This window comes from Meles meles, chromosome 7 (genome assembly GCF_922984935.1).
Source record: "Meles meles chromosome 7, mMelMel3.1 paternal haplotype, whole genome shotgun sequence".
NCBI classification, from domain to species: domain Eukaryota; kingdom Metazoa; phylum Chordata; class Mammalia; order Carnivora; family Mustelidae; genus Meles; species Meles meles.
This window is the reverse complement of record NC_060072.1, coordinates 96159170-96183048: the sequence shown is the minus strand read 5'-3', so window position 1 is coordinate 96183048 and position 23879 is coordinate 96159170. Positions and strand designations below refer to the sequence as shown.

Below are 23879 nucleotides of genomic sequence, written 5' to 3'. Positions count from 1 at the left end.
TAGGCCTCCTTACCTGTAACCTGTCTTCCTCCCACCTCCTAGGGATAGCCCATTTTGCCAAATATCTGACTGCTAACCTCTTCATTTTCCCACAAAGAACAAAGGAGTCCAGTACAGAGTGGTAACGTTTATTAGGAAGGAGGAATTCAATATGTCTTCCACATCACATATACCAGAAACAGACTGTGACTTGTTTCTAAGAGGACGGAGGGTGGGTAGGGGACCTTGAATCTCAGGTGATAGGCAGCTTCAGCTGGGCAAGGCAGGGAGTATGGGCTTAGGGTGGGTAAGTCTGCTGCTCACCACATCCCTCTAGTGAAATTTAGTGGCTAAAATACTGCTACCTACCCACCCCACCAAAGCCAGCACCCTAGGAGAAGGCTGGGTGCTCTAGGAGACACTGGGGTTCTGGTGGGTGGTGGGGTGCTCGCTTCGGCAGCACATATACTAAAACTGGTGGGTGGTGGGAAGGGAGGAAGAAAGTCTTGCTATCTCTTGCTGCTCCTCCGGGTTTCTTTGCCGTTACTGACAGGAGTGCTGGAGGGGCCGGGAGGGCCAGCAGGTGTGTGGTTGGGCTGGCTTCGGGTAATTCGGGTGCTGGGGGGATGCGAGGGTGCATGAGGGGGGTGCGGGCCACCACCAGGACCTGGTGGGGCACTCAGTCCATTCCCGTTCTGGTTCTCAGAGGCTAGCAGTGGGAGAAGGGGAAGAAATACAGGAATTAGAGAACTAAGGAGAGCAGTGCGTCCCCAAGGCCCCGCTGCAGGTCCTAGAGAGGAACCCAGTCTTCATCAAGCACAGCTGCGCACTCCTGCCCGATAGGACCAAGCAAGTGGAGGTTGTATGAACAGAGCCCCAGAGAAGCCTCAAGCAGTCATTTGGGAAGTTGCTATGTGAGCCCCAGTGTGATATTTTTTTCTTTTATTTGTTTTTGTATCAGGGAGGTCAGACCTAGAATTTGCTGTTTAGTTTTAGATTCAAGGACCTCTGACAAGAATGCTCCTGTATCAAAAGTCTTTGTAAAACCAGAGAACCATGGGTAGGGGAAGGGCCCAAAGTTTCTGCGTTAAAATATAAGAAGGATCTTAAAAAAAAAAAAAAAAAATGATGGGTATCACAAAATGTAGCTAAGAGTGAGCAAAACAATTATGACTTACACCCCACCCCCCAAATAGTAAGTAACATTTTTGTGGGTAGTTTACATGTCTGATGGGAGCCAGGTGTGTGAGACGATTTCCCTGAGCGCCTGCAAAGGTGCATCTTACTAACCTTGCCGCGCCCACAGTGTTACTCTGTGTTCGACTATCTCCTTCATAAGCTACAGGCTCCTAAAGGCAGGCGCTGTTTTTTATTCCTGGCTTTCTCCTCTAGACATGCTTGTTAAGTGAAGACACAGGCCTGCCTCTCATATGTAGAGGGCACTATGACCCCTAAACGGGACAGAAGTCATAGGCTAGCGGTTCTCCAACCACATCCTTACTGAGACTCGGTTGTTTCACACCAAGATAGCCGAAACAGAAAAATATAATGCCTTTTGCTCAATACACAAAAAATGTTATATAGATGATATAGAAAGCTTTTCTGTTAAGTTTTTATGCCATCCACATTTTTTTGTTTTTTGTTAAGCCTTTTTTACCTGTCAGGTCACCAAGTGAATAAACATCTGGCAGGTAAATATGAGGGGCCAAGAGGCTAACATGTATCTTATTTAAAATACTTTTTACAAATTACAGAGTTAGGGAGACCTGGAAATATATAACAGTCATATTTCCCATTGAAAACATGGATATTGGGACGCCTGGGTGGCTCAGTTGGTTAAGTGTCTGCCTTCAGCTCAGGTTTAATTCCCAGAGTCCTGGGACTGAGTCCTGCATTGGGCTCCTTGCTAGCGGGAGCCTGCTTTTCCCCCTGCCTGCCGCCCCCTACCCCGCCTGCTCCCTCCATCGCTGTCACTGGCTTGTGCTCTCTCCCCCTGCCTCTGATAAAGAAAGAAAATCTTAAAAAAAAAAAAAGAAAGAAAACATGGATGCTGATTTTTGTGGTGGAATTAAATGTTATTTCATGATGTGTCCAAGGAACCCCCTGACCCTGGTGGTTCTGACGAAAACAATTCTGAGAACTATAGCAACTGGGGATATAGGCACAGACTGAGGAAGGGCAGAAGCAAGCCCGAAGCCTCGTGTCATAGGCAGAAACCTAAGGCATGGATCAGAGGTAAGAGAGAGCCAAATCCCAGGGAGTGCTGGGGTCAGCTGGGAAAGGACCCAGATGGAGAAAAAGAGCAGTAAAAATCCAGTTCCTAAAGAAAAGTGAATGGATGAAGAAGATGATGTTGGTGAGTGATTCTAATCAAAAGCAAGAAATGAAAAAGCAGGGGCTTGAAGTATAGGAGATGAAAGAATCTTAACACTGAGGTCCAAGGCGTACAAGAAAGGTCTTTAGTTTCAAGAAGAGTGATGACCCTAAAAGGAAACTCCTTGGTGCTCTAAAGCTGTACAGTGTGGACTCCATGTTAAGTCCTCTGCATCCATGTCAGAACCGTGGAATGAACGGAAAGGGCAAGGGGAAAAGGGCAAGGACCCGCCAAAGAAGCAGAAAGAAACAAGCTCCAAGGAAGGAGTGCAATATTTGCTGAGATACTGTTCTCACTGGTGTCCTTGAGAGCTAGTGGCACAAGAGTCCCAGAGCTCTAGCAGTGACAGAAACAGGTCCTCAAATCTTTTCCCCACAAGGACTTGCAAAATAACTGGGAGGAAGGACTGGCTGGAAGGGAACACACTGAGAGAAAAGAAATTGGGAAAAGGGGTGAAGGCAATTCAACTTTCCAGGCTGGGGAGAGAAGAGGAGCTAAGAGAACCAGCGGCTGGGAGGAAAGAGGTGTACCTGGAGAAACGGCAGGGGGTCCGGTAGTAGGCTGGGGGGCCGGAGGGCTGCTGTCGTTCTGCACCTGAAGGCACAAATTAAATACTCAGACCTTGCCCTCCACGCTCCTGGGACTGACCTGCCCGCCTTCCCTGCATCAAGGCCATGGAACTCACCGCCTTGTTGGGTGCCTGCTGGGCGCTGTACTCTGGGTTTGGCTCACTGAAGTTAGGAACCTCAGAATATACCATACAGAATCTGCAAGGGGAGAAGTTGGCTAAAGCCTCGGACCCAGTCTCTGGGCCACTGCTGGAGGCCTCAGAAAGGTCCAGATATGAAACACGGACTGTATAACCGTATGCTGCCTCCGTGCAAAGCTTAAACTTACCCCCTTGACCTGGTGCTTCTACATCTCAATCCCCAAGACACTTACTCTCCAATCTTCTGAAGATCACCCCCACGTCCAGTGTATAGTGTCAGACAACCTTTGAACACTGAAGCGTACCTGTGAGGGCACAAAAAAGTAAGATTCAGAATACTCATAAGAGTTACAAGGACTGTTAACTCTTAACTACCCCACCCCACCCCACCGCCTTAGCTGTTACTGCCCGTGGATAACCAGGAGTAACCAGGAATTACCCTTTGGTGAGCCGAATAATGTCTCCAGGCTGGATCAGGTTACCGACGTCGTCCCAGACAGAGATATTGATGCTGCCTGTTTTGTCTGCCACTTTGCAGGTCCGAACCTCGTGCCCGTCCTTTGTCTTGGTCACTCGACCTGCAGGGAACAGATAAATGTTGGGGCGGGTGGAGAAAGAGATGATCAGAGGGATGAGATCTAGATACTGGTGGGGTAAGTGGGGGAGTGGAGGGACAGCACCATGGAGAGGGGCGCTAGTGGAAAGAGGCCCGAGTGGTGCTGGAGGCTTGGATCTGGAGAGTTCCATCTACCCTACACGCGATTACAACTCTCCAGGCCAGATCTAGGGGAGGTTAGGTGTGAGCAATTTCTTGGGGTGCGCCCTGACATCCCGGTAGCTAGATAAGTGCGGAGATGGTGTTCTCCCCCTCTGGCCCCTCCCCCCAACCCAGAGAGACCGGCGCAGGGGGCCCACCATCCCAGAATAGCCACCTGTCTCCAGCACAATGAAGATGAGGTTCAGATTCTTGAGCCCGGGCTTGATATCCTTCACGAAGGTCTCCGTCGTCATGCTGCCCGAGCCTCCGCACTACACTAGAAGGGGTAAAGGGAAATGAAGGCTCAAGGCTTGGCGACTTCGCCCCCATGCTCCACTTCCCAAGGCCTACCTACCACACTAGGCTGGGGTCAGGCAGCCGCAAATCCTCTATTTCTTCTAAAAGTTTAGAAACGAACTTCCCCAAGAGCCTCCAACTTCAAGATCAGAATTTGAGGGTCTCTGGATAGGCTGCTTGGAGGCCGGAAGGCCCCGTCCCGGGATGCTCTTTCAGTCTCAAGCCCCGAAGTCGGGGAGCTGCCAGAGACGGGGGTAGGGAAACTGGTGCAGATCCAAGGAATGCAACCTTACTCGCCAAACCTTCCCGAACCCTCATCCGGACAACCCAGGACTAGGTCCATCCCCTATTCCCCCCAGCCACCGCCGCCCACCGTCCACCGCCCACCGCCCACAACCCACCGCCCACAACCCACCCAGCCAGCCAGCCAGCGGGCCGGACCACGCACGCCGCAGAGCCGCCCGCAGGGGGAGCCACAGGCCCGGCTGCCGCCGGATGGAGCCTGATGGAACGCGGGAGTGAGGACATTCCCGGAAGTTTCCGGCTAACCTCCCTCCGGCCAATCAGCACTGTCCCGACGCGCCCCCCGCCCTGCCGCCGGCCCCCACTCAGCCAATCGGGACCCAAGATTCACGCGCCGAGAAAGGGGCGGATTTTATGTATTAAAGGAGCCCCGCAGATGGTTGGCGCCTCGGGAAAGACTGGCCACCAGGAGGCGCCTGGGGTCCAATTTTCCTTACCTGACTGGGAGACTACGCTTAGTGACTTTATTTCTAAGACGTGGCCCTGGAAAAAGGACCAGGGGGTTTGGAATACGGTGGACAAAAATCTGAAACAGGCTCAGCACTTCACTTATTTTATCGAAAGTTCTTAAATCTGTAATTCCGATTTGCAGACAAAAAAACGTAAGTTATATAAAAAGCAGTGCTTAGCACATAGCAGGCACAGTTTCTTCTCCCACTGCTATAACCCGCATCTTTATTCCTAATTTGGGGTCCCCATCTTTAATGCGCTACCCAGCCAGCTTCGTCAGGGTTTTGAAAAAAGTAGCCTTCACACCAGAGGCTGACTCACCCTTTTTGGAAGAATGGAACCCAGGGCACAGAGAACAGCGTTTGCATTAGTCCCTCTCAGAGTGTGAAAGGCACCTCTTCCTAATGCATTTATCTCCCTAGATCCCAGGGTCTCCCCCGCTCTCAGAGGCTTTAACAGAGGAGGCCCGAACCTTTAGTTCCCCTTGGGACTTGTTAGAAACTCAACAAAAGGTTCTAGCTCTGTAATGTGTACAGCCAGTTACATATATATACAAGCCACAGCCATTTGTTTACTATCTGTAGCAAATACCATTTAATATTTTCTTTTAAATTTATTTGACAGACAGAGAGAGAGAGACAGGGATCACAAGTAGGCAGAGAGGCAGGCAGAGGGAGAGGGGGAAGCAGGCTACCCGCCAAGCAGAGAGCCTGATGCGGGACTCTATCCGAGGAACCTGAGATCACGACCTGGGCCGAAGGTAAAGGCTTAACGCACTGAGCCACCCAGGCGCCCCCTTAACAAATACTATTTAATATCAGATTAGCTTAACAGGTCATGTAATTGTAATGTCTTGGCTTGATTATTTCCTTACCTTCTGGAGCGCTTTAGGCTCCACTTTGACTTTCCTCCGATCCCAGGTTCTCTCCCCCGCAACACCCCCAACTACGGTGTTGTATCCTAAGGAAATCAGAGCATAACATAGGAAGAGGGACATCTTATCTCCCCTTCCCTTAGGTGTTTCATGGAACTCTAGTCGTGTCCGGAGAGCCAACGTAGACATAGCAGGAGAGCGGCTAGCAGAGAGGCAGGCAACCCGTTGGGCACCCAAGATCAAAGCCTTGCGGTTAGACACTACTCCACTCTCCACCCAGTGGTCGCCCTGTAGACTACAGTATCCACTCCCGTGACTATGAGTCATAGGGTCGGGAGGCTCCGGGATGCTGACCACCACTCTGGAAACAGGAGATGCCAAGTCTCACTGCAGGCTGGCCTCGCAATAATCTCGCACCTCGTCCCATAGGAGATCGGACTTCTGTTTCCCCCCTTCCAAAGTGAAGTCTAGCCCGGCAGGGAGTCAGCCTCGTGCTCCGCCTCCTACATTCACGCGGGGAACACCATAGAGTTCTTCCTCCCAAATGGCTATATAGCCCTCGTTGGGATCATAAAGATTTCCGGTGTTGAGGGGAAACCCGGGTAACCCTCCTCTCCTCGTCGGTCGCTCTTGGCTTCTAATCTAAATTCGAGTTAAACAAAGAGGCGGGGTTTGGTGACGAGCTTCCGCCGGGTTGCGTAGCAGCGGTGGGCGGGGCAAGGGACCCGACTGACAGGGCGACGAGTGGTTGGAACCTACCCTCTCCTTCCCCTTCCCCTTCCCCTCCCAGGATAGGCTGGGACCCGGCACTGGAGCTATCCTGTGGCCGCTGCGGCCTCAGCTCCAGTCGGGCCGGGGTACGGAGAGTCCAGGCCGCTTCCAGGGCGGTGCGTACTGCGCCGGCGCGGGCTTCCACCTAAAAGAGGGTGTGGGGCGGGAGGGGGCGATATCCCACGGGGGTTGGGGCGGGGGGGGGAGGTTCAAGGTATTGGAGGTCAGGAGAAGGTATAAGAGTAAAGATGAAAAATGGAGGAAGAGAGCAGGAATAGGGAGGAGTCCGGAGGTGAGAAAGGGAAGCTGGAGGGTGGGTTGTTGGGAAGGTGCATTGGAGTAGGGGAGTCCTAAGTGCGGGAGGGGGTCTGCGCTGACTGGAGGACAGAGAGGAGGGGACCTGGGGTTACAACGTGGTGTTTAAATGGGCTGTGACGACGGGCAGGGAGGGGAGGGAGGGAACATTCTGGGGGCTAGCCTGGGCAGGGGCGGCGGAATCTGAACCCCCGCCCTCGAAGCGCCATAGCTTGGCTCCTCTCCCGTGCCTTGTCTTTGGCAGCCTTGTCTTCCTCCTCCATTCCTTTTCCCCCTCCCCCTCTCACCCCTCCTTGAAGGAATCTCACATTCCTTACATCCCTTCCCTGGCTTTGCAGAGCCAGGCCCTTTCGCAGGCTTCATACACCGAAAGTCTTCCCCAACCCAGAACTCTGCGGAATTGGGAATGGGGAGGAGGGGGCTGGAGAAGGAGCAGAAAGCTGAGAGGTGAGAGTACTTTGCCCAAGGGGCTCACAGACATCTTCCGCATTCAGAAACTGAGTTCATTCTCCCTAATAGCATCCGTGGCTGTTGAAGGAGCCACTGTTCATGGGGCCTGGGCTGTGATGGTGATAGTTTGACCACTTCCTAAACAGGTGGTTTTAGAGCCTGATAATAGGGCAAGAAGCTGGTAGTGTTGCTGGTTGTTAGTTTTCCCTCAGGTGAGAATGGGGTAGACTAGTGGTAGGGAATCTGAGTGATGTGATCATGTTACTACTCTGTGTGTCCAGCTGACTGTGTCTGGGCCTGGTTCCCTGTAATTGAAAAGGAACAAGCTCCTTTTCAAGCATTTCCTCACTAGCCTTAGTGTTATAAATTTATCTTACATTCTTTTACTACAAATATCTTACCTGAAACATAGCTGTATTCAGTATGTTTTCACATTTATTATGTCTTTGATTTTCCAGGACATCATATAAGGTAGATAAAGGCAGGTATCTTCCCTACTTGTCAAGTGAAGACATTGAAACTATGGAAGAGATATATGGCTTGTTTAAAGTCCTACAGTTGGCAGGCCTGGGACCAGAACCCAAGTCTCCTGACTCCTGGTCCTCCTCTCAGTTGAAAAAATCCTGGTTTCTTCTGGCTAAGGGAACATCCCAGCATGGGCAAGATTCTGAGTCTGGAGCTTGTCACTAGAAGACTGAGCATAACCAGTAACAGTGGTTCCTGGAAGCATTTCGTGAGGTACAGGTGCCTGTGCCAGGTTGTTGGGAAATAGGGTGTGTCAAAATGCAAACAGCATTATACTCTGCTTTGTGATATGGATGAGGGAGAAACAGCTTCCTCGCTACCCCCGAAAGAGAAAGTGTGTCTGACATTGCACCTTTATCACTCTGGTTCATTTAAAAATACTACACTAAACGTGTTATAGCTGATGAGCATAGTAAACCAATGAGCGTGTGTACTGGACTCAAAATGAAATGGTCTCAGTTTTATGTGTAAAAATTACCATCATCTTCTTGCTTTGTAACACAGCCCTTAATCTGTTATAGCCATGTGATGGGAAGGAAAGGAGTTTGAATATTTACTTTTCTCCTGTGTAGTAGTGAATAGATCTCACAGCACCCTTCATCTGAAGCCTTGTCCCCCGTTACCTGGTCCCATTCTTAGTCAGTCTAATCATACCTCTGATCTTCCCGGTTGCCCACTTGGGAGTAATGGCCCATTTCGCTGCTGCTGCTGCTTTTTTAAAGGCTAATCCCTCAGGAATATTTTCTGATTTGGGAAGTAGAATCACACCTGCAGGGATTCTTGAGTTCTTCTCCTTATGAAATAGTATTTTCCAGTTGGAGGGTGGGATTAGAATTGTTTTTACATGACTTCAGTTAATTTCTGTGAAATCCTTTGGGAAACATGAAAGCATCATACTGTGCATGTAAGCTGTCACTGATCTCTGCATTGTATAGCCACAGATCTGGCAGCATGGACATTACTGGTGGTTGTGTGCACTGAATAAGAGAATCTTTTTCTTTTTCTTTTTTTTTTTAAAGATTTTATTTATTTATTTGACAGACAGAGATCTCAAGTAGGCAGATCAGACAGAGAGAGAGGAGGAAGCAGGCTCCCTGCTGAGCAGAGAGCCCGATGTGGGGCTCGATCCCAGGTCCCTGGAATCATGACCTGAGCCGAAGGCAGAGGCTTAACCCACTGAGCCACCCAGACACCCCCAAGAGAATCTTTTTCTGTCTCAAATAGCTCTTCTTTACCTTTTTTCTTGTTCCTTCCTCTGCCTCTCTCAGCTATGTTTGACTCTCCTGGACTATGTATGTGATTCCTTAGCCAGTGCTCTCCATCTTTAGAAGGCAGTCCTATGTCCCCAGCCCTGCAACCTGTTGCCCTTAATGGAATCATCTCATCCTCCTCAGCCAACCGCCAGATCCAAGTCTGTTTAGTTTCACTGCCAGGTGGAGGTAGTTCCCCTGACTCACCTTTTTCTTCCTTGTTCCTATTAATAGAGTGCTCCTGATTGTGACATCACATCCATCCCCTTGGCGATGGAGCTTGTCAGTAGGAAGGAAGACTCAGTCGGACAATAGCCAACAAGATGGGTTACTGGGAGCGTCTCCTGAGTGGCACTGAGTGGAGGCCTCAGGGGGTTGGAGCCTTGTGAACAGGGAACCTACCCCCCAACACTTGGAAGGTAAAGAGCCTTAATTCAGAATCCCATTCCAGGCTTCAGGTCTCTTCTCAGCCTGTCTGGATTCCCTCTGCTTTTGAAAACCTGGTTCTTAAAGATTCTTCTGCATAAAGCTTTCTGTGATTAACCCACATCAGTCTGTTCTTTGCATATTTATGTCTGACAGTAACTATTAACTTTTACTTTTTGGTGAATTGCTTAGTCAATTTTATGTCTTTTAATGTGTTTTATATCTTGTATGTTCATTGGGCTCAAGCCTACACCTTAGTTTGAGGACAAGGATTGTGTTTTCTTTATCTTTTACATGTCTCGACTGGCAAAGTGACTGTGCGTAGATGATTAAGTTGAGGTTTGGGGCAACCACACAAATAGTGCTTGGAGTTGGTGACTAAGTGGGAGGTCCTTGCTGGCCTTTAGGCCTGGTAGGGCTCACTTCATGTGTTAAATAAATTCTTGAGGAATTGTGTGCCCTCTGGATTCTTTTGTAAATTGAACCACTTAAAACATACTAAAGGGTTTAATTTCATTTTTAAAAATATTTATTTATCTATTTAATGAGAGAGAGCGCATGAGCCGGGGGGAGGGGCAGAGGGGAAGAGAGAGAGAATCCTAAGCAGGCTCTGTGTGCAGCTCAGTATAGAGCCAGATTCGGGGCTCGATCCCATGACCATGAGATCATGACCTGAGTTGAAACCAAGAGTCAAGACACTTAACCAACTGAGCCACCCAGGTGTCCTCTAAAGAATTTTAATTTTAAAATCCCTTGTGGTGGGGCACATGACTGGCTCAGTCAGTGGACCATGGGACTCTTGATTTCAGAGGACTCTTGATCTTAGGGTCATGAGTTCAAGCCCCACACTGGGTGTAGAGCTCACTTCAATCAATCAATCCCCTATGGTAAATCCAGTATGGATCAGAGCATTCTAGTTAAACAGAATCTTTGGGGCAATATAGCTCACCCCTTCATCTCATAAGTGAGGAAGCAGAATTTCTCAGAAGTCATTTCTCTAAGAGAAGGAGTAACTTCAGTCTAAGAACTCTACTGCTTAAATAAAGAGACCACTTTGTTTCTTTTCAGATTTTATTTATTTATTTATTTATTTAACAGAGAGAGAGAAAGAGAGAGAGAGAATGTATGCACAAGCAGGGGGAGCAGCAGAGAGAGAGGGAAAGAAGGCTCCTGGCTAAGCATGGAGCCAAGGTAGGGCTTGATCCCAGGCACAGACCTGAGTTGAAGGCAGACGCTTAACCAACTGAGCAACCCACCCAGGTGTCCTAGGACCACTTCCTTTCACTTAAAAAGTCAAGATTGGGGCGCCTGGGTGGCTCAGTGGATTAAGCCGCTGCCTTCGGCTCAGGTCATGATCTCAGGGTCCTGGGATCGAGCCCCGCATCGGGCTCTCTGCTCTGCAGGAAGCTTGCTTCCTCCTCTCTCTCTGCCTGCCTCTCTGCCTACTTGTGATCTCTGTCTGTCAAATAAATAAATAAAATCTTTAAAAAAAAAAAAAAAAAGTCAAGAGAGTTGCCTAAAGAGAGCAAAGTCAGTTCAGTTAGTGGTAAAGCCAGGGCACCGTTTCTAACTTAATTATCCCCTAATTTAGCCATTTCTGTTTTATATGTTGAATCTCAGAACTCTGCAACTTGTAGAGTACCTCAGAATGCATGTAGTCCAAGATGCTTCATTTCTTGTGTGGTAAGGGAACTGGGGCCCAGCTTAGTTAACTGGTAACTTGCCCAAGGTCACACATCTGGTCAATGATAGAGCTAGATAGAACTGGGTCTCAAGTTTCTGGATTCCCAACTATGTTTTCTTATTTTCCATACCTATTCCTTCATTGGGAGATTTGTAATGAAATGTGAGACCCTTCACCAGTTAATTTCTTCACTATGTTGAAATTCCTCGAAGTCACCTGTTTCCTTACATTGGAGCAGGTTACAATATTGAGCCGTGCATCAGGCTCCCTGCTCAGTGGGGAGTCTGCTTCTCCCTCTGCCCACCCACCCCCTGCCCTCAGTTCATACTCTCTCACTCTGTCTCTCTCAAATGAATAAATAAAATCTCGGGGCCCCTGGGTGGCTTAGTGGGTTAAAGCCTCTGCCTTGGGCTCAGGTCATGATCCCAGGCCCCGCATCAGGCTCTCTGCTCAGCAGGGAGCCTGCTTCCTCCTCTCTCTCTCTCTGCCTGGCTCTCTGCCTACTTGTCTGTCAAATAAATAAATAAAATCTTAAAAAAAATGGGTAAATAAAATTTTTAAATTAAAAAAAAATTTTTTTTAAAAGATTTTATTTATTTGACAGAGAGGCAGGCAGAGAGAGGGGGGAAGCAGGCTCCCTGCTGAGCAGAGAGCCCAATGCGGGGCTCAATCCCAGGACCCTGAGATCATGACTTGAGCTGAAGGCAGAGGCTTAACCCACTGAGCCACCCAAGTGCCCCTAAAATTAAAAATTTTTTTAAAAAGACAAGGTGCATGGTTTGCACATCTGTACACAGGTTTAAGAAACTGTGAATAAGGGAGGATAAATGTTCAGGTTCCTTTAGCAACAATCTGTTTTGAATTCCTGGCTCTCTTTAGGGATAGACCAGAGAAAGCAACTTCAACAGCAAGTTAAAAGGGTATAGAGGGGCGCCTGGGTGGCTCAGTGGGTTAAGCCGCTGCCTTCGGCTCAGGTCATGATCTCAGGGTCCTGGGATCGAGTCCCGCATTGGGCTCTCTGCTCGGCAGGGAGCCTGCTTCCCTCTCTCTCTGCCTGCCTCTCTGCCTAATTGTGATTTCTCTCTGTCAAATAAATAAATAAAATCTTTAAAAAAAAAAAGGGTATAGAAAGGGATCTGAGAAAGCCCTTGCATTTTATGATAATAGTGAGGAGGATTATAGAGAGACCCCAGTGTGACAGTAAGGAAATAAAATAATTACCTTGTTGAATTCTGGGCCTATAGAAAAGAAGGCTGGAAATGCAGTCTTCAGATTCGGTTTGGGATGTTCAAATCAGGGAGGTTGGCAGAACAGCCCAAAGGGACACCTCAGTGCTGCTTAGTTCAGGTGAAACCTTCGGAAGGCCTTTTCTTCTATTCTACAACTCAAGGAGAATATCCAGGAAACTGATTCCAGTGGTTATGGTCATTGGCTATGACTCTTGAGGTCCCTAAGGTGTTAGTTTTATTAAAGCTTCCACCCCCAGGGCAGTGAGCAGTTGAGTTCTTCTGATGCCTCCCCCTTGGAATGATAACCTGCTCCTCTGACGGCCCCATGGCAGTGCTGAGAGTCCCAGAGAGTGGAAGGAATCATCAAGCCTAGCCCGTCAGATTGACTGACTGCCTGGGGGCAGGGCAAGGCAGGGCAGAGAGCTGGCTTCCAAGGTTGTATAAGACTTTTGTTTCCCATAATGACAAATAGGGAATACCCTAATCAGATTATAAATCTAAATTTCCCCTTAATTCTTGAGGCGGCACCCCTGAAAGAATGCAGTTGTGTAAGAGTAGATAAAACAGGAGAACTTCTAATCTGATAAAGGGGGTTTTGATCTAGAGCAATGCCAGGGTGCCTGGCTGGCTCAGGTGGAAGAGCATGTGACTCTTGATCTCTGGGTTGTAAGTTTGAGCCCCCTCACTGGGTGTAGCGATTACTACTAATAAATAAATAAAACTAGAAAGAACAATGCCTAGCTGTCTTACTAAAGTAAATGCTGACTTTATGGTGGGAACCTTACAGCTCTTAACACTGACTAGTGGCTTCCCTCCCACTCTGGCCATCCCTTTGCCGGGAGAGACAAATTCTCTGCTATTTATTTTGGGAAATGGGATCTCCTGAGACCCCATTAAGCTAAGTTTCAGAATCTGTATTCCTCCTTAAGAAAATACTGTTAGCATTGGTATATTGGAAGTGCGGGGGCGCCTCTATGGCTCACTTGGTTGTGTCTGACTCTTGATTGCAGCTCATGTCTTGATATCGGGGTCATGAATTCAAGCCCTATGATGTGCTCCATGGAGTCAACTGTAAAAGAAATAAATAAGGAGTGCAAATAAATAAATAATAAAATTTAAAAAGTAAAGTACAGGGGCGCCTGGGTGGCTCAGTGGGTTAAGCCTCTGCCTTCAGGTCAGGTCATGGTCTCAGGGTCCTGGGATCGAGCCCCATGTCGGGATCTCTGCTCAGCAGGGAGTCTGCTTCCCCCCTTTCTCTCTGCCTGCCTCTCTGCCTGTTTGTGATCTCTCTCTCTGTTAAATAAATCTTTAAAAAAAAAAAAAAAAAGTAAAGTACAGGGGCGCCTCGCTGGCTCAGTCCGTAGAGCACAGACTCTTGATCTTGGGGTCATCTGCCTGCCACTCCCCCTGCTTGTGTGCTCCCTCTGACAAATAAATAAAAAATAAAGTAAAATAAAATAAAATGAGGTGAAAATGCAATGAAGCACTGTATAAACTCTAGGCCTGCTTTCTATATTGCCCCATAGCAACAAGGGAGAAAAGGGAAATGTTATTTTAATTTTTGCCCTTTGCTCTAAGGATAACTGATTTTTTTTTTTAATTAAATCTTGCCGAAATATATAACCTGATCAAAAGTAAAATCTTGGTGGGGCACCTGGCTGGCTCAGCTGGTAGAGCATGGAACTCTTAAACTCATGGTCATGAGTTCAAGCCCCGTGTTGGGTGTGGAGCCTATTTAAAAAAAAAAAAGAAAAGCAAAATTTTAGTGTCTAGATTTTTAAAAAATTTATTTATTTGCAATAGAGAGCACAAGGGAGAGAGAGAGACCGCATGAGCGGGAGGTAGGGCAGAGGGAGAAAGAGAAGCAGGCTTCCTGGAAGCACATTCCGCGCTGAACAGGGAGTCTGGCACTGGGCTCCATCCCAGGATCCTGGGATCATGACCTGAGCCGAGGGCAGACACTTAATGACTGAGCTACCTAGGTGCCCCTATTTATTTCTTTTAAAGATTTTATTTTTTACTTTATTGTTTTTTAAGATTTTATTTATTTAACAGAGACACATTGAGAGAGGGAACACAAGCAGGGCCAGTGGAAGACGGAGAAGCAGGCACCCTGCTGAGCAGGGAGCCCGACATGGGGCTTGATCCCAGAACCCAGAGATCATGACCTTAGCCAAAGGCAGTTGCTCACCCAAGTGAGCCACCCAGGCGCCCCCAAAGATTTTATTTTTAAGTAATCTCTAAGCCAGGCACTCCTAATTTTTTTTAAAGATTTTATTTAAAAATTGTAAATTAAAATTTTATTTTTAAATAGATTTTTTTTTTAATATTTTATTTATTTGACAGAGAGAAATTACAACTAGGCAGAGAGGCAGGCAGAGAGAGAGGAGGAAGCAGGCTCCCCGAGGAGCAGAGAGCCCGATGTGGGGCTCGATCCCAGGACCCTGGGATCATGACCCGAGCCGAAGGCAGAGGTTTAACCCACTGAGCCACCCAGGTGCCCCTTAAATAGATTTTAAAAAAATTATTTATTTGAGAAAGCGAGAGATTGAACAGAGGGAGGAACAGAGAGAGGGGACAAGCAGATTCTGCACTAAGTGCAGAACCTGATGCGGGGCTCAGTATCATGACCCAGAGATGACCTGAGCCATAATCAGGAGTTGGATGCCTAACCAACTGAGTCACCCAGGCGCCCCCAGGCACCCGTAGTTTTTAGTTTTTAAATTGTTCTTGTAAAAATGGGATCATACTATTCATACAACATGCCTTTTGCAGCTTGCATTTTTTCAAATTGAGAGGGAATTCAGCATGGTGGTTAAAAGCTTGGGCTCTGGAGCCAGTCTGCCTGGGTTTGAATCTGTCTCCACCAGTTGTGAGCTGTATGATTTTAGGCAAGCTTTTTAACCTTTGTGTATCTGTTACTCATCTGTAAAATGTGGGTAATGACAGTCCCTACCTTAGAGAGTAACTTACAGAGTAGTAAAAATTAGATGAGTTAATATACAAGAAATGCTTAGAATAGTGCTTAGTGTACAGAAATGCTGTATAAATGTTGACTTCATTATTATTATTTTTACTTCACTATTATTTAATTATGTAATTAAAATGTGATCATTATAGAAGAAGTAGGAAAAAAAGAAGCAAAACTGAGTGAGGGGCGCTTGGGCAGCTCAGTTGGTTAAGCGCCTGCCTTCCGCTCGGGTCACGATCCTGGGGTCCTGGGATTGAACCCTGCATTGGGCTCCCTGCTCAGTGGCGAGCCTGCTTCTCCCTCTCCCTCTGCCTGCATCTCTGCCTGCTTGTGCTCTCTCTCTCTCTCTCTGTCAAATAAAGGAATAAAATATTTAAAAATGAAACAAAATGCGCTGAGTGAATTTAAAGTACCCAAAGCAGGGCGCCTGGGTGGCTCAGTCATTAAGCGTCCGCCTTCGGCTCAGGTCATGATCTGAGGGAACTCAGACCGAGGCCCTCATCAAGCTCCCTGCTCGGCAGGGAGCCTGTTTCTCCTTCTGCCCCTCCCCCTGCTTGTGTTCCCTCTCTCTAATAAATAAAAAAAATAAATAAATAAAATCTTTAAAAATTAATTAATTAATTAAAATATTTTTTTAAAAAAAAGGTGCCAAGGGGCGCCTGGGTGGCTCAGTGGGTTAAAGCCTCTGCCTTCGGCTCAGGTCATGATCCCAGGGTTCTGGGATGGAGCCCCGCATCGGACTCTCTGCTCGGTGGGGAGCCTGCTTCCTTCTCTCTCTCTGCCTGCCTCTCTGCCTACTTGTGATCTCTGTCTGTCAAATAAATAAAATCTTTAAAAAAAAAAAAAAAAAAGGTGCCAAAAGCAGGAGCGCCTGACTGGCCCATTTGGTGGAGCTTGCAACTTGATCTTGGAGTTGTGAGTTCAAATCCCACATTGGGTGTAGAGATTACTTAAAAATAAAATCTTTTTTTAAAAAAATATTTTATTTATTTGACAGAGAGATAACAAGTAAGCAGAGAGGCAGGCAGGGTTGGGGGGGGGGGGCAGAAAGCAGCCTCCCCGCCGAGCAGAGAGCCTGATGAGGGGCATGATCACAGGACCCCAACACCATGACCGGAGCCTAAGGCAGAGGCTTAACCCACTGAGCCACCCTATTGCCCCAAAAATAAAATCTTAAAAAAAATACTATAAGCAATATAATTAAAAACAGCACTGTATCCTTTTAGAAGCTCTATAATATAAATGTGTACACACATCAATAAACATTTTTTGTTTAAAGATTTTGTTTGTCAGCACAAGCAGGGGGAGTGACAGGCAGGGGGAGAGCAGGCTTCCTGCCAAGCAAGGAGCTGGATATGGACTTGATCCCAGGACCCTGGAATAATAACCTGAGCCGAAGGCAGATGCTTAACCAGCTGAGCCACTCAGGTGTCCCATAATTTTAACAAAAATGGCACTGTAGCTTATATAATATGTATAAATGTCATTTTATTATATAAATGTTAAGTGTACCTAAATAAGTTATTAATAAGAAACAAATATATCTGAATCAAATCAATGTCTCCTGGTATTGCATTTTATGGATGAAAGGAATTCTGGATATTTGTGGTATTTCTAGTTTGTTTGCTATTATGAACAACACTTAGATAAACAACCTAGTATATTATTTTTACCCCCTTGTGTGTTATTTCCTTAGGCTAAGTTCCTGGAAATAGGATTGCTAGGTAAAGGGTGTATACTCTTTTGGGATTTACTGTTTAGTTTTCTTTTTCTTCCTTTTTTCTTTTTTTTTTTTTTTAAGTTTTATTTTTCTTGTTGTTCTTTTTTCTTTTTTTTTTTTTAGGATTATTTATTTGAGAGAGAGGGAGCAAGAGAGCACAAGTAGGGGGACCGGTAGAGGGAGAAGCAGACTCCCTGCTGAGCAGAGAGCCTGCCTGGGGCTTGATCCCAGGATCTAGGATCATGACCTGAGCTTAAGGCAGACAGTTAACCAGCTGAGCCACCCAGGTGCACCTTTTTTTTTTTTTTTTTTTTTAAGATTTTATTTATTTATTTGACAGAGAGAGAGGGAACACAAACAGGGGGAGTGGAAGAGGGAGAAGCAGGTCTCCCGCTGAGCAGGGGGCTCGATGCAGGGCTTGATCCCAGGACTCTGGGATCATGACTCAAGCCGAAGGCAGATGCCCAATGACTGAGCTACTCAGGGGGCCCCTTGTTATTCTTTTTAAAACATTTTTTTGTTAGTGAAGTCTAATAGACATCTGATGTTAAATTTTCAGATATATGATATAGTGATTTGATTTTTTTTTTAAAGATTTTATTTATTCATTTGACAGAGAAAGACACAGTGAGAGAGGGAACACAAGTAGGGGTAGTGGGGGAGGGATAAGCAGGCTTCCTGCGGAGCAGGGAGCCAGATGCAGGACTCGATCCCAGGACCCTGGGATCTGGACCAAAGCGGAAGGCAGACGCTTAACCAGGGAGCCACACAGGCGCCCTCATTTGACAATTCTGTACATTCTTTACTCAGTGCTCACCATGATACACCATGCAACATTCTGACAGTGTTGTTGACTATATTCCCAATGCTGTACTTATATCCCCGTGACTTACTTTATAACTGGAAGTCTGTGACTTACTTTATAACCAGAAGTTCGTACCTTTTTATCCCCTTCACCAATTTTACCCTTTCCCCATGCCCCATTTGCTCTTTCTTTCATTGTGAGTCAATTTGATCAGCTTTTTCTTGCAAGAGTACCTTTTGTCCAGACCTTGCTATAGAATATGACAGGTCATGGGGTGCCTGGATGGCTCAGTGGGTTAAGCCTCTGCCTTTGGCTCAGGTCATAATCCCAGGATCCTAGGATTGAGTCCCATATTGGACTCCTTGATCAGCAGGGAGTCTGCTTCTCCCTCTTCCTCTGTTGTTTCCCCTGCTTGTCTTGTCTCTCGTCAAATAAATAAATAAAATCTTTAAAAAAAGAAGAATTTGACAGGTTATGTATGTCATATATATCATAAGACATGTATAGTGTATGACCCTTTTAGTGAATGTTTTGGACATGTTTTAACCTTAATACTTTACTTTCATAATTTAGGATAGTTATAGATTTATTTCTTTACTTGAATATTAGATACACAAGAAAACAATTTTTTTAAGTTTATTTTTATAAGTTAGGCTGTTCTTTTTTTTTTTTTTTTTAAGATTTTATTAATTTATTTGACAGAGATCACAAGTAGACAGAGAGGCAGTCAGAGAGAGGGAAGCAGACTCCGGACTGAGCAGAGAGCCCGATGCTGGGCCCGATCCCAGGACCCTGAGATCATGACCTGAGCCGAAGGCAGAGGCTTAATCCACTGAGCCACCCAGGCACACCTTAGGTTTATTTATTTACATAATCTCTACACTCACCGTGGGGCTTGACTTCAGAACCTTGAGACGGAGAGTTGCCCATTCTTCCAACTGAGCCAGCCAGGAACCCCAGGAAAATCTGTTTCAAAGTTTCAGAAGGATAATTCAGGAAATTAAAATATATCCTCCTAGTCTTGTTCCTTAGTTACCCCTCCCCAGCAGCAAGCACTGTTGGCAGTTTCCTATGGATGCTTCTGGGGCGTTCCATGCATAAGCATATAATACATATGTTGGGGTTTTTTGCTCATGGTGACATACTTTACATATACTGTTGTATACCTTAGTTTTTTTCTCTTAACAGTGTATCTTGGGGGCGCCTGGGTGGCTCAGAGGGTTAAGCCTCTGCCTTCCGCTCAGGTGATGATCTCAGGGTCCTGGGATCAAGCCCTGCATCGGGCTCTCTGCTCAGCAGAGGGCCTGCTTCCCCCTCTCTCTCTACTGGCCTCTCTGCCTACTTGTGATCTCTCTGTCTCTGTCAAAGAAATAAATAAAATCTTTAAAAACAGAAAGAAAAACAAAACAAAAACAGTGTATCTTGGCAGTCTTCTCATACCTGGTACGTTAAAGGCAGGAATGCTTTCTTTTCCTTCTGATTAATATTACAGCTATTGTAGAGATACCAAATTATAATTTGTTTATTTAATTGAGGTAGAAATGATAAAGTCAGCAGTTGAACTGATGAATTACGGATATTTGGGGGTAAGTTTGCTATCCTGTAGAAGCCACTTCAGATAGTTCTTCTCCTTGACTTTCTCTCTTCCCCTCCTTTTCCTCCCAACCCTGTGTGTGGGTGTGGTCTACAGGAGCGGCAGTAGCTGTCATCCAGAACAGACTAACCGGTCGTAGGTTACATTATTTGAAGTAGAGAGGAAAGGTGACCATATTTTTTTTAAAAAGATTTTATTTATTTATTTGACAGAGATCACAAGTAGGCAGAGAGGCAGGCAGAGAGGGAGGGAGAAGCAGGCTCCCTGCTGAGCAGAGAGCCTGATGTGGGGCTCGATCCCAGGACCTGGGATCATGACCTTAGCCGAAGGCAGAGGCTTTAACCCAGTGAGCCACCCAGGAGCCCCGGAAAGGTATCCATATTGGTCAGTCCACATGTGGAGCTCTGAGTACCCTGTTTTAGAGGGACATAGGCATTCTAGAATGCTATGAGAGAAATGAGTCTGGGCTAGATAGATATTTCTCATCTATGTGGCTCTTGCCCCACCCTTGATCTTTCCCAGGAGTGTCTAAGCATGGAGTGACTGACTCTTGGGTGCTGTGGAGAGGATTCCTGCCCTGGGTGTTAAACCACATGGTCTCTTAAAGTCCATAACTCTAAAGGCAAACATAAGACTCTTAACCAGGTCCATGGGAGACGATTCCCAGTTATGACAAAATTCTGTCCTCTTTTATTACTGTACTTCAAAAGTAAGAACATTCTGTATTTTTTATTCTCAAGTAATTTCTAAATTTAAAAAGTATATGTTTTCTTTCATAATGTGAAGACTGTTTAAAGTTGATTATGACTTTTAAAAAAATGTATACCTACTAAAGTTTTTGGTAACTAAAAGTAGGAAAAAAAACATCCTTATCCTACACCCAAATAAAACCACGGATAACATTTTGGTCATTCCTTCTGGTCTCTTTATGTATGGATTATTTCTAAATATATGGTGTTCTTAAACAGCTCGGTATTCAATTTTGTGTCCTTCTATTTTTACCTTTCATTATTCTATTGCGTATTCCTCATAAGCATCATTTAAAATAGATACATTATTCCATCAAATGGGCTTACATTACCATAATCACTCAACTATATACTTTCCTGGTCATGTAAATGAATCAGGGATCATCTGATTTTTGTTTAAGGTTTACCGACATGATTTTTGAAAACCTATGTGGACTGTTTTTAGTACCATTCTTCTTTCCTGCTTCAGAGGTGTCCCTCTTCCTGTTGAACCTCATTCCAGGTCTCCTACCTACCACTGCCTCATGACCGGATTCTCTCCTGTCTTTGCCTTTCCTCCTTCACTAGCACTTTCCTCTCTGTATATCAGCATCCTGGGGGCCTTTCTCATTGGAAGGAAATGACCCCCTCACAACCCACTTCCTCAAGCTCTTGTCATCCTTGGGTAGTTCTGTTCCCTTCCTTTGAAATCAAGCTTTGGACAGAGTTCTCTGCATCCCTGCCTCTCTGCCTCCCGTCTTATTCACTTGGGACCCTGCAGTCTGGGACCACCTCTGTGAGCCACTACAGCTGCTCCTCATGGCGCCTCCCAGCTGCAGGCAGCCATGCTCTGCCCTGGTATCCGGTTCCACATCCTGACCATTTTTGTTGTTGTTGTTTTTTTTTTATCAGACTTCACTGCAGTTTTTGACACTTCCCTTCCCTCCTCCAAGCACTCCACTTCCTTGACTTTTTTATTGTGGTAAAAAAACATGTAACGGGGTGCCTGGATGGCTCAGTGGGTTAAAGCCTCTGCCTTCAGCTTGGGTCACGATCCCAGAGTCTTGGGATCAAACCCCGCATCGGGCTCTGCTCAGCGGCGAGCCTGCTTCCCCCTTCTCTCTCTGCCTGCCTTTCTGCCTCTCTGTGATCTCTGTCAAATAAATAAATTAAATTAAATCTTTTTTTTAAAAAAGTAACGTAAAATTAACCATCTTAACCATTTTTGACTGTATAGTTCAGAATGTTAAGTATGTTCACATGGTTGTGAAACATCTCCCGAACTTTTTTATCTTGCAAAACTGAAACTATACCCATTAAAAAGTCCCCTTCCGGGGCGCCTGGGTGGCTCAGTGGATTAAGCCGCTGCCTTCGGCTCAGGTCATGATCTCAGGGTCCTGGGATCGAGCCCCGCATAGGGCTCTCTGCTCCACAGGGAGCCTGCTTCCTCCTCTCTCTCTGCCTGCCTCTCTGCCTACTTGTGATCTCTCTCTGTCAAATAAATAAATAAATAAAATCTTTAAAAAAAAAAAAAAAAAAAAAAAGTCCCCTTCCTCCAACTTCCTTGACTTTAGGAGGCTCTTCTCTCCAGGATTTTCTCTTATCTAATCATTCTTTCTCAGTTTTTTTTTTTTTTTTTTTAAAGACTCTACCCATTTATTTATCTGAGAGAGAGAGCAAGTGCCTGTGAGCAGAGGTGTGGGGGTGGGATGGGGGGAGTTGGAGGGACAAGCAGACTCCCTGCTGAGCAGAGTTGAAGCCAGCTTGATCCCAGGACCTGGAGATGACAACCTGAGCCAGAATCAGGTGCTTAATCCACTGAGCCATCCAGGCCCCTCTCAGTCTTTTTTTGAGGAGTGGGGGGCAGGCTCTTTTTTTTCTTTGCTTTTAAATGTTATCGTTAAAGTATGCTCAGACACCCTTGGTGGTGTCTAAATTGCGAAGGGCTTTCCAGAAGATTGTATATCTAAAAAAATAAATAGTAGGCACACTATTCAACCAACCCGGCAGTTCCTCCTCTAGGTATCTGTCCTAGGAGAGAGATTTGATCTTGTGTTCCAAAAAAAATCATGTTACCAGGATGTTAATTGCAACATGATTTGTTTCCAGGGGGAAAATGGCAACCAGGCAACTGAAGTCCTGAAGCGAATGGCAAAATATATTGTAATCAAGGTTTAGATGTAGATTGGAAAAAAAAAATTTAAGATTTATTTATTTACTTTCAGAGCATGAGTGAGAGGGGCAGGAGGAGAAGCAGAGAGAATCTCAAGCAGACTCTGCTGGGTGCAGAGCCTGACATGGGTCTCCATTACAGGACCCTCAGATTAGGACCTGAGCCCAAACCAAGAGTTGGACACTTAACTGACTGGGCTATGCAAGTGCCCCTAGAAATTGTTATCACTAAAATATAAACTACACGAGAGCAGGGATTTTGTCTGTCTTGTCCATACAAGAATCTGTGTATGACAGAGAAGGCAAATTGAAAGAACGAGTGTATACCCCGCAATGGATGGGGGAGAGGAAAGTGGGAAGAAAGGCTAGCAATTATATTCTCTGAGTCTTTTATTTTTTATTTTTTAATTTTTTGAAGATTTTATTTATTTATTTGACAGAGATCACAAGTAGGCAGAGAGGCAGGCAGAGAGAGAGGAAGGGAAGCAGGCTCCCTGCAGAGCAGAGAGCCTGATGCAGGGCTCGATCCCAGGACCCTGGGACCCTGGGACCCTGGGACCATGACCTGAGCCGAAGGCAGAGGCTTTAACCCACTGAGCCACCCAGGCGCCCCTCTCTGAATCTTTTAAAATGGGAATGTAGTCATATATTACTTGTGAAAAAAAGAAGGCAAGAAATAAAGCAGAGTGGAATACCTGGGTGGCTCAGTTGATTAAACAGCTGCCTTCAACTCAGGTTGTGATCCCGGAGTCATGGAATAGAGTCTCTGGTCAAGCCCCTTGACTGGTGTCTTGCTCAGCAGGAAGTCTGATTCTCCCTTTGCCCCTCCCCCTACTTGTGCTCTCTCGCTCTGTTTATCAAATAAATAAATAAAATCTTTTTAAAATATAAAAATAAATTTAAAAAAATTAGTGCTGTCCAGCGTTCTGTATTCTTCAGACCCACCCTCATTTTCTTTCTTTCTTTTTTTTTTTTTTTTAGATTTTATTTATTTGAGAGAGAGAGAAGACAAATGGAAGAGAAGGAGAGGGAGAAGCAGACTCCCTGCTGAGCAGGGAGCCTGACATGGGGCTCTATCCCAGGACCCTGGGATCATGAACTGAGTCAAAGGCAAGACGCCCAACCGACTGAGCCATCTAGGCACTGCCCCTACCCCGAACACTCATTTTCTATTTTTAATCTGTGTACTTTTCCTGTGTGGCCTTTCAGAATTCCTGATGTCAGCTACCCCCTTCAGAATTTGTACTTGGAACCCTAAACTCTACATATCCAAAATTAGTATCATTATCTTTCTTCCCTAATCCTTATCTTTTTCTTGAAATTCTTATTGTGGTAAATAATTACTTTCTAAACCAATATAGATTGTTTCTCTTAAGTGCCTTGGTTTGAGGCTTTATACTTTTTTTGATCTGAATTTTTATAATAACTTCCTAAAAAGGTCTCGTTTTCCCTTATCTTCCCTACCCCCTACTTTTTCTACACAACTGCCAGAATTA

General features: G+C 45.9%; 2 protein-coding genes across 9 annotated transcripts in view; one reads left to right on the top strand and one right to left on the bottom strand.

Annotated features, from left to right (window-relative positions):
* Window positions 1-107: 107 nt before the first annotated feature.
* Window positions 108-6222, bottom strand: NABP2 (nucleic acid binding protein 2). Of its 8 annotated transcripts, XM_046013674.1 has the most exons (8): window positions 6161-6222; window positions 5744-5829; window positions 3995-4096; window positions 3502-3640; window positions 3296-3367; window positions 3039-3120; window positions 2884-2947; window positions 108-688 (listed from the first exon to the last, which is right to left on the bottom strand). In XM_046013674.1, exons 3-8 carry the CDS (start codon window positions 4071-4073, stop codon window positions 489-491), a joined length of 636 nt encoding a protein of 211 aa, XP_045869630.1. In that variant the 5' UTR covers window positions 4074-4096; window positions 5744-5829; window positions 6161-6222; the 3' UTR covers window positions 108-488. The 8 variants fall into 8 exon arrangements, with proteins under 8 accessions (XP_045869630.1, XP_045869627.1, XP_045869629.1 ...); XM_046013671.1 differs by lacking the exon at window positions 6161-6222 and having other exon boundaries at window positions 5744-6116; XM_046013673.1 differs by lacking the exons at window positions 5744-5829; window positions 6161-6222 and adding an exon at window positions 4537-4653 and having other exon boundaries at window positions 3995-4097.
* A 252-nt stretch (window positions 6223-6474) lies between these two features.
* Window positions 6475-23879, top strand: part of RNF41 (ring finger protein 41) — a 31620-nt gene continuing 14215 nt past the window's right edge. Inside the window, exons 1-2 of the mRNA XM_046013645.1 lie at window positions 6475-6630; window positions 9289-9473. The gene's annotated coding sequence lies outside the window, so the exon portion shown is untranslated. The remainder of the gene's footprint in view (window positions 6631-9288; window positions 9474-23879) is intronic.